The 11,278-nt window shown below is 34.0% G+C and overlaps 1 protein-coding gene across 1 annotated transcript; it reads right to left on the minus strand.

Moving 5' to 3' along the window:
- Window positions 1-6,309: 6,309 nt before the first annotated feature.
- On the minus strand, window positions 6,310-10,568 carry LOC146883244 (uncharacterized). The gene is made up of 2 exons (XM_085667863.1): window positions 9,575-10,568; window positions 6,310-6,377 (listed from the first exon to the last, which is right to left on the minus strand). The coding sequence occupies exons 1-2, from the start codon at window positions 10,566-10,568 to the stop codon at window positions 6,310-6,312; spliced, it is 1,062 nt and encodes a 353-aa protein (XP_085523989.1).
- Window positions 10,569-11,278: the final 710 nt, after the last annotated feature.

The raw sequence follows: 11,278 nt of genomic DNA on the forward strand, positions 1-11,278 counted from the left end.
GCTTGGTAATTTTATAGTGGTGGGTTTGAACCTTGATTAGAGTAAACTCGTAACATCTTGATTCTTTTATGCCTTAGACTTAATCTAATTAAATTATTTAGGGCTGGAAAGCTAGACACATTTTTGAATGGGGAATTCAGATTAGGGGAATTCCACTCCATTATTTAATTTTAATTATATGATTTCGTGCAATGATTGATGATTGGGGTGCATTGCCTACCATTTTCGTCCTGAATTTCTTCATGTTTCTAGAATTTTCAAGAAATCACCTTGCGGCGTTGAAGGCTCGTCAGGCGACTCATGCTTGTAGAACCCATTTTTTGGGTTTTTCTATGAACCGCTTGGCGGTTGAGAGCTATCCGCCAGGCGAAAGTTACGGCTTGCCCAATTTTTCTCTGGTTTCATTTTAATCTAATTAAATTAGTTAGGGCTGGAAAAGGAAAGGGGTATCAGCCATCAATCTTTAGAGTAGAACAATATTAAGGGTGAAGTTGGAAAGAAGAGATAATGAAGATCAAGAAGAGGACAACTTAGAGCAAGGAAAAAAGCTAGACACATTTTTGAACAAGGAATCCAGGTTAGGGGAGTTCCATTCCATTATTGAATTTTAATTATATGATTTCATGCTATGATTGATGATTGGGGTACATTGCCTACCATTTTCGTCCTGAATTTCTTCACGTTTTTGGAATTTTCCAAAAATCGCCTGGCGGCATTGATGGCCCGCCAAGCAACTCATGCTTGCAGAACCTATTTTCTAGGTTTTTCTATGAACCACCTAGTGGCTAAGAGCTATCCGTCTGGCGAAGCTTGCGGCTTGTCAAATTTTTCTCCAATTTCTTATGTTTCAATGATATTGAAATGTCTGCATTGAATCTCTATATATATTTGTATGATTGGTGATATGATTGAATCTCTGAGTTACATTATTTAATGAAATTTTCATGAATGTGGCTATGATTGAAGTATATGGGTTCATGTGGGGTTAAGGATGAAGAGATATGATTCTAGTTTTTGATTGAGGTTCGGTTTAGTGAAATTGATCTTAATTGAATAAACATGAAATATATAGGTTTGATTGAACACTAAAAGAGTGCCAAAATGCGTGACAAAACTCATGACTAGGAAATTTGGGGTTCGTACAGGTGCAAGAAAATCTGGGGAGAATCCAGATTTTTATCCACCACCTAGTGGTATATGAACTGTTGTCTGGCCATACATCAGGTGCAGATAGGCACTTTGAATTTGCTTCGCATTGGGTTTCTAGGTGAGTTGTCTGGAAATTTTGTGCATAATACTAAGTAATTGGGTAAAGTGTATGAGAAGAAAACATATGCATGTAATTAAATTTGACATATGCATGATGATGTGATGATTGGAATTAAAAAAGAAAAAAATAGGGATGTTATCTTAACTATGATGTGGTATAGTGTTTTTTTTGGGTGAATTTCATTTAAGTGCAAATTGTGTAAGGGTTAGTAACTTGAATAATTTGATTTTACTTGACCAATGAGTTTGAGTAATGAATCCATGATGCTTGAGATTGTGTTGGTCTGTAATTTAGTTATATGAGTATGCCAAAACGATGTTGTGTGATAACATGAATTGAATGCTGAGTGTGAGGTCCTTTGGGACTTATCCAGAAGTGCCAAAAACCAGTAGCACTTGCGCTACTGGTATGGCGCCTGGTGACGAGGGACGAGCTACCAGGTGATAGAGACCCAAAACAGTGGCAGTGGCCATTGGAATCGGGTGGCACCTAGCAGAAGGGGTGGTCCCGCCAAGCGGAATTGGTCCAACAGAGGTACTTGAAGGCGCTTGCCGCCTGGTGACGTGAGGAAACCGCCAGGCGGTCTGGAACCAAACAACACTAGGCAATGTGTGTGATGCACTAGGCGATTTCGGGTGTAGAGTTGGATCACGTGGAGGATTCTACATAGCTTTGGATGGAGGTCTTGATGCGAGGCTTTGTTGGGGCCCAGTTACGAGTGCATCTTGTATTAGGGTAACACGTGACCACTCGAGGTTGTAGCTTGGTGGTTTTGGAAGTCCAGTGGAGTGTGCGAGATCGTGGCTCGTATGGATGGGTTCCAGAAGATTGTCATCCTAGATGTTATTCGATGAGTTTGGTAGTCTTGGGACAAATACAAACTATGATTCGTATTTGGGAAGTCCACTTGGTGTTGCGGATTGTGGCCGTGACAAGATTATTCCCGCGTGTGGACTATAGGTGGTGGCCTGTAGTGGGAAGGGCGAGTAGACACTTGTGGCAGCAAGGATCGATCAATGTAATCATCAAAGGATGTAGAATCAAGAGGCATCGAAAGGAAGATGAGAATGTTTGGGTCTGAGATTGGAGAGTATCAAGAGTGTTAGGGGTTTTAATTTATTATTATAATGTACTTTATGATGTATATTTCTTTTTTAGTTCACCCTATATGTGTGTGTTTGACGATGATCATGTAACTCGTTACATGGGAGCAGATGTTGATGCATGTGAGCATGTGGATACTTAGAGTCGGAGTGGGGCTAACATGGGAATTTTTACATGGGATTATTGTCATGGATTATTTTTGTAATTAGATACTATGAATAGTTTTACATTTGTAAGCGTTGAACGCATTTATGGATTTTAACTTTTGGCGCGTATAAACTAAAGTTTTAATTTTTCTCGTGTTTTAGGAAAGTACTTCAATAATAAATGTAGTTTGCTAATATTTTATTATTTTAATTTTAAATAAGTAATTTCCGGCCAAGACGTTACAGTTGTAACTTAAGAAAATGGTAATGTCAATTTGTTTAATTCAGTGTGAGAAATTTTAACTTGTGATCATGTAAGAGAGATAATAAAACTCAAAATAATATTGCATCGCATCTAGTTGATTTATGAGATGTGGAAGGTTGAGTGTAGTGATAAATAGTTCTCACACTTTAAAAATGACAACTTTTATAATTAGGTTGCGCCGAAGATTGATTATATAATGTGAATGAAATTATTTGACGACTTTATTGGTTGTAAAGGTTATGAAAAGAAACTTAAATACCATGTAAAGAAAAGAATTAAAAGATGGTCAATGTTATGATATTGGCAAGTGTACCAAATCGTACAAGTAATAAAGTGAAAAGTCAAGATATCGTTGTCCCAATAGACTTGTGCAACAGTTTGCAACTCTCGCAATTCACACTTAATTAGACAAGAAAGTTCAGAAACATCTTAATTCTAATTTCATGTTAAAATCAACTCACAAATATAGTCAAATCTTATCCCTAGAGACTTTGGGTCTATAATAACTCATCAACAAGTAAAATCATGTATTAAGTCTAAGAGTCTTAAGATTACTAAAGAAGAAATTTCTATCCCTAGATATAATTTTCATTAGGTACTTAATTTCAGTTGTAGATTCAACACACATTTTCCTACACCTCAAGAATCACAATCAAGTCATGGGTGTTCAAGTCACAACAAACATAGAAATCAAATACTTTAGAAAAGCATATGTATTAACCTCACAATATACGTAAGAAATCAATTTATTATGTCTAATCTCAACAAATAGGTATAGCTCTCCATGTTGGAAAACCTAGGGTTTACAAAATTGAAGAATCAAGAATAAATTGAAATCTTATAACAAAATTCAAGTTCTCTATAAAGGTTCTTGGTGGTTGTTCCATGCTCCAATGGTGCCTCTCATTAGCATCTCCACCTCTAATTTCGGACACATCTTTCTTCTCAACCCAAAAGGGACAAAACCTCTATGGATGAAGATGAAAACCCAAGGAGGAGAAGGGAGAGCTTCCCAACAACCAAATCAGCCTCCAAGGGTCTCTCTCCAACACCTAGGCGATTTCTAGTCGTGACAAGGTGGAAGATGATGAAATCTTCATGAAAACATGTTTAAATACCTAATTTTGCAATGCACACTCGTTGGGCAAATTGGGCCAAACTAACTAGGCATGGAAAATGTATTTGAATGAATTGTAACTAAATGATAATCCTTGATATATTCTTCAACCTTCTGGGATTTTTATTTATCTACAAAATATCTGACAAACAAAATCCAAATACTTATCTTTTTCAAAATTATGTAAAAAGATAATAATAAAAATTTCCACAAAAGATAAAATACTTATATTTTCTAAAATTATTGAATAGTACTACCAAACATAATGTTATTGATTAAATGTAGTGCAATATATTGTGCTATTCGGAAGTAAACCAACACAACAATGAACAAATGTAAAGGAAGGGATTATAGGTAGTAGATGAAGTTATAAAATGATGGAGTTATTTTTTAGTATAATGAAAATATGCATCTTTTAAAGTCTCACTGTGGCGAAAAAAAAAATTTCTATTTATTTATTTATTGCAGTATACTTATAAGAATTTAGAGGCAATAATTTATACACTAATATATCATTATATTTAAAATATTCACATTTATATATATATTTACAATGTTATATACTTCCTATATCTACATTGTTTAGTACATTTTATATTTCCTACACTAGAAGAGGAAGAAGGATTATTTATTTACAGTTTCCCTCTCATATACGGTTTATCAAACAGGTGGAGGGAAAAGGTTATGGATAGGATTCACTTGGACTGTTGGGGGTAAATAAAAGGTAACTCCGATTTGTCCTTCGATGACAATCGGTGCATTCGGAGCAGAGAGAAAAGTAATGGTAGAGTTTCCCGTTCCCTGAAATGTTACAGAATTATTCACTACATTGGTTTGCCATGCATTTCCCGGAAAAACAGCTACAATGTCGGCGAAGAAGGGATCAGGCGTGTTCGGAGCAGCCATCTATGATAATGTTATAAAATTTTGTTTTTCGTACACAATCAAAAGAAATAGGGAAGTGAGACAAATATCACAAAATAAAATAACATATCATAATAAAATAAAATGAAATGAAAATTCTTCCAATTCCATAAAACGGGATCTTTATTATACTTTTATAAAGATATTGATTAATTTTGTAGTGACTAGTCAGGATAAATGAGCTCATGGCCAACAAAGTAACTCAAGAACATCTCATCTTGAGTAATACTAACTCGTTTAAATCCCCAAGGTCATACCTCCAACTACAATAATCAAATCTTTATTTATCGTAAAATTTATTTCAATATTAACCATTTAATTATTTAATTAAATAAACATGATCGATGCATAATTAAAAAGAAAAATAATATATATAAATAATTGAAGGGGACCAGTATATAACTGGAGATATAAATAAGTAAATGGAAGTAAATATAAATAGGATCAGTACTCAATTAGAGATGAATATAAATAAATAAATAGGAATGGGAACTAAATATAAACTAGAATGAGGTTAGGGACACCTCACTTAAGGTAAATATAGAGATAAAAATAATTATGAACAGATAAAAAAAATAATTAAAGTAAAAATAAAATGATAGATATCTCCTTCCCTTACCTTAATTATTGTGGAAAATATACCAAGGTTGTACTGAAGCTTTGATGATATATATTATTTTTTTCTCTGTCGCACTTCCTCCTCCTATTTCCTAATAACCTTGATTCACCTCACTAACACTCTCTGTTTCCTTTATCACGTTCACTACTTTCCCACTTTCACCCATTTACCTCTCACCCCTATTTATATGTCTCAATGTAATGATTACATATAGTTTAGTTTTAACTAGGTTTGTAATTACTATTCCCGTTTGATTGCCTTTGAATTCTTGGTTACTGATTTTTTTTTCTGCATTAAATGCTACATCAGAAACAGATAAGAGTTGTTGTTGTGCAATCTTATCGCTGATTTGTTTTTTATACATATAGAATGTTAATTCTTGATAATCAGTAGAAACTTTAAAATAATTAGTGCCTACTATTAGACGTGTAGTATATATATATAGTATTAGTTAATTAATCATCTATAATTATAATTGCTTTATTTACTTATAATTATAGATATATCATTATTCATAATATATATATATATATATATATATAATTTTTTTTTCTTTATCTTTTATATATATATATATATATTTTTCATTTTAAATGTTTATTATCATCGTTATAGTATTACTTATTAATTATTATTATTATTATTCTATATATATATATATATTACTATCATTATTTCTAATAAAATAAAACATTTTTAAATAATGTGATATTAATAAATTGTATTATAAAATTTATGGATGTTACAATTCTTCCCTTCTTATAAAAATTTCGTCCTCGAAATTTTGCTTTTATTTACTAAAATAAATGAGGATAAATTCCTCGTATTTTTTCTTCTAATTCCCATGTAATATCTGCATTAGCTTCATTCCACATGACCTTCACTAGAGGGATTCGTCTGCCTCTCAATTCTTTGATCTTCTTGTCCATAATCTGTACAGGCATTGCGTCAAATGTAAGGTTATTCTTTAATTGTACTGTATCAGGTCTTATCACATGGGTTGGATCAGAAATATATTTTCTTAATTGAGACACATGAAAGACATTATGGAGATTGGAAAGGAATGGAGGTAAGCAAATTTGATATGCAACAAGACCTATTTTTCTAAGAATTTGGTAAGGGCCAATAAACCGGGGAGTGAGTTTCTTTGATTTCATCACTCTACCAATTCCAGTGGTTGGTGTTACTTTCAAGAATACATGATCACCTTCTTGAAATTCAAGAGGTCGTCTTTTCTTGTCAGCATAACTTTTTTGTCTACTCTGAGTTGTTCTCAATTTTTCCCTAATCATTTTGATTTTCTCGGTTGTATGTTGAATCATGTCAGGACCCAACACTGAATTTTCACCGGTCTCAAACCAACACAAAGGTGTTCTACATTTCCTTCCATATAATGCCTCATAGGGTGCCATACCTATGCTAGAATGGAAACTGTTGTTATAGGTGAACTCAATCAAAGGCAGGTATCGATCCCAACTATCAGAATTTTCTAACACACAAGCTCTCAGCAAATCTTCCAAAGATTGAATGGTTCGTTCGGATTGTCCATCAGTTTGGGGATGATAAGCTGAGCTAAGGTGAAGCTTGGTACCTAAGGCTTGATGTAAACTTCCCCAAAATTTTGAAGTGAATCTAGGGTCCCTATCAGATATAATACTTATTGGAACTCCATGTAACCTGACAATTTCTCTTATGTATAAATCAGTCAATTTTTCCAATGAATACCTAATGTTAATGGGTAAGAAATGAGCAGACTTTGTTAACCTATCCACGATAACCCATATGGAATCAAATTTTTGAATGGTTCGTGGGAGGCCAACTACAAAATCCATTGCTATACTATCCCATTTCCATTCAGGTATATCTAAGGATTGTAGCATTCCCGCTGGCTTTTGGTGTTCTATTTTAGCTTTTTGACAAACTAGACATTTTGCTACATATTGCGCCACTTCCTTTTTCATTTTGGGCCACCAAAACATTTTCTTGAGATCTTGGTACATTTTTGTTGTGCCCGGATGTATGCTTAATTTGCTTTTATGTGCTTCTTCTAGAATCATTTCCTTAATTTCCTCATTATTGGGTACACACATCCTGTCCTTAAATCTTAAAGTTCCGGTTTTATCTATGCCAAAATTCTCCCCACCCCTTTGACCTATCAATTTCTTTTTCTTATTAATTAACTCATCACTTTCTTGTGCCTCATGGATTTGCTTTTGTAAATTGTTAATGATCTGAATGGAGTTTAATTGCATTTTATCCTGGCTTAGGGTGACCGACAAATTCATGTCTCTAAATTTTTCTAACAAATTCATTTCATGAATCATTAGTGAAGAGACATGTAAAGATTTTCTGCTCAACGCATCTGCCACTACATTTGCCTTACCTGGGTGGTACTGTAATTCAAAATCATAATCTTTCAGAAATTCCATCCATCTTCTTTGTCTCATATTTAATTCTTTTTGATCAAACAAGTATTTGAGACTCTTATGATCACTAAAAATTTCAAACTTTCCACCATAAACATAATGTCTCCATATCTTAAGTGCAAAAACAATGGCAGCTAGTTCTAGATCATGGGTTGGGTAATTTTTTTCATGTGTTTTCAGTTGTCTGGAACTATATGCCACTACCCTTCTATCTTGCATAAGAACACAACCTAATCCCATTTTGGAAGCATCACAAAATATAACAAAGTGTCCAGTAGGATCAGGTAATGTTAAAACAGGAGAAGTGGTTAATCTTTTCTTGAGTTCTTGAAAACTATTTTCACATTTTTCTGTCCACACAAAAGCTTGGCCCTTTTTGGTGAGTTGGGTTAAAGGCAAAGCTATTTTAGAAAATCCCTCAATGAATCTCCTATAATATCCTGCCAAACCGAGAAAACTGCGAATCTCAGTCACTATTTTTGGTGGTTCCCATTGTAAAACTGCTTCTACTTTGGTTGGATCTACTGACACTCCGTTATTGGAAATCACATGTCCTAAGAATTTTACTTCCTCTAACCAGAATTCACACTTAGATAATTTAGCATACAATTTCTTTTCTTTCAAGATTTGCAAGACAATTCGAAGGTGTTCCTCATGTTCCTCAAGAGTCTTAGAGTAAATAAGAATGTCATCTATAAAAACAACCACAAATTGATCTAAAAATGGATGAAAGATCCTATTCATGTAATCCATGAATATTGCAGGAGCATTGGTCACACCAAAAGGCATCACTTGATATTCATAATGACCATACCTAGTTCTGAAAGCAGTTTTTTGTATGTCTTCTGCTTTTACTCTAATCTGATGATATCCGGACCTTAAATCTATCTTAGAAAATACAGAGGCTCCTCTCAATTGGTCCATCAAGTCATCTATTCTAGGAAGAGGGTATTTATTCTTTATGGTGAATTTATTTAATTGACGGTAATCTACGCACAACCTAAAACTTCCATCTTTCTTTTTAACTAACAAAACAGGGGCTCCCCAAGGTGACACACTAGGACGAATGAACTGTTTTTCAAGTAACTCTTCTAATTGTTTCTTCAATTCTGCTAATTCAGAGGGTGACATCCTATATGGTGCCATAGAGATTGGTCCAACTCCAGGCATCAGATCTATGGAAAATTCAATTTCTCTGTTAGGTGGTAAACCAGGAATATCATTGGGAAAGACTTCAGGAAAATTTTGAACAACTGCTATATTTTTCAACTCAACTTCCTCTTTTATTTCCATAGAAGATAATAACAAGTACCCTCGAATTTCATTCCTTAAAGGCTCACTTTTTGAATTGGTAGGTGATTTTAGAAGACTCTCAGAGTTTGGAAATATCACTGATTTCTTAGCACAATCCAAAAGGACTTGATTGGAAGATAACCAGTCCATACCTAAGATTACATCTAATTGAGATAAAGGTAGACATATTAAATTTACAAGGAATTTTGTATTCTCAATGAACAGTGGACAGTCTAAACAAACTCTATTGGTTATTACTGAGTCATTTGTGGGAGTTGAAACAACCAAACTAGTTTTTAGAAAAGAGGTCGACATATTAAGATGTTGAACACAATGATTGGAAATGAATGAGTGAGTTGCACCTGAGTCATACAGTACATTTAAAGTTTTTCCTTTAATAAAACACATACCTTGAATTAGATCATGGTTTTTAGCAGCTTCAGCTCCAGTCATGGTGTACACTCTTCCTGTTGTGGTAGGTCTTGTCTTGGTTGCAGTTGGATTGAAATGTGGCTTCTGTTGTCCACACTCAGAGAATATGTGACCAGGTTTCCTACACTTGAAACAGACTGGTCCTTTAAGGTGACAATCTTTAGCATGATGACCTTGTCCGCATTTAAAGCATCTGATATGATCATATACAGGTCTACTAGAATTTCCTGATGAAGATTGGTTGGATTGGGTCCTCCATTGTGGGCGATTGTAAGGTTTTCCCTCATTGCGTTTATTTTTATTTGTTTGGGGTCCAAAATACTTTGGTTTGATATTTTGATTGTTCTCAAAATCTTCCAAAAATCTACACTTGTGAATAAGCATAGGAAAATCAGCAATTTCTAGTATCCCTACTGCTTTTCTCAACTCATCTCTAAGTCCATTTTCAAATTTTATACATTTCATCCTTTCCTCTGGGTGATAAAAGAAAGTAGAGTATTTTCCTAATTCTTCAAACTTGGAAGCATATTCCCCTACAGTCATACTTCCTTGCTTTAACTGCATGAACTCTATTTCTTTTGCTCTCCTCACATCATTAGGAAAATATTTTTCTAAAAACCTTGTTCTAAATACATCCCAGGTAATAATTATTCTTCCTCCTTCAAGTAATCTCCTGGTACCGTCCCACCAATATTCGGCTTCTCCTATTAACATAAATACAGCATAATTCACCTTTTGGTTGTCAGCACAGTTCATAACTCGAAATATTTTCTCCATTTCTTTAATCCATAATTCAGCCTTTTCTGGATCATATCCTCCAGAGAATTGTGGGGGTTTGTTTCTCCTAAATTCAGCTAATCCTTGTGATTCAGGGTTTCCTTCAGGTCTTTGATTCCTCATTAGAGCAGCAGCCATGTCTCGGATAGCTTGCATTGCTTCAGTTAATTCATTGTTTCTTCTAATGTTTGCCATCTGGGATTATATGAGTTAGAGAAAAAAAAAATAATGAGCACATTTCACAGATCTCGCATGAAACGTCGCTCTGATACCATCTAATGTGGCGAAAAAAAAATTTCTATTTATTTATTTATTGCAGTATACTTATAAGAATTTAGAGGCAATAATTTATACACTAATATATCATTATATTTAAAATATTCACATTTATATATATATTTACAATGTTATATACTTCCTATATCCACATTGTTTAGTACATTTTATATTTCCTACACTAGAAGAGGAAGAAGGATTATTTATTTACAGTTTCCCTCTCATATACGGTTTATCAAACAGGTGGAGGGAAAAGGTTATGGATAGGATTCACTTGGACTGTTGGGGGTAAATAAAAGGTAACTCCGATTTGTCCTTCGATGACAATCGGTGCATTCGGAGCAGAGAGAAAAGTAATGGTAGAGTTTCCCGTTCCCTGAAATGTTACAGAATTATTCACTACATTGGTTTGCCATGCATTTCCCGGAAAAACAGCTACAATGTCGGCGAAGAAGGGATCAGGCGTGTTCGGAGCAGCCATCTATGATAATGTTATAAAATTTTGTTTTTCGTACACAATCAAAAGAAATAGGGAAGTGAGACAAATATCACAAAAAAAAATAACATATCATAATAAAATAAAATGAAATGAAAATTCTTCCAATTCCATAAAACGGGATCTTTATTAT

Source organism: Vigna unguiculata, chromosome 10, assembly GCF_037176805.1.
Source record: "Vigna unguiculata cultivar grain cowpea cultivar isolate G323 ecotype 2 chromosome 10, ASM3717680v1, whole genome shotgun sequence".
NCBI classification, from domain to species: domain Eukaryota; kingdom Viridiplantae; phylum Streptophyta; class Magnoliopsida; order Fabales; family Fabaceae; genus Vigna; species Vigna unguiculata.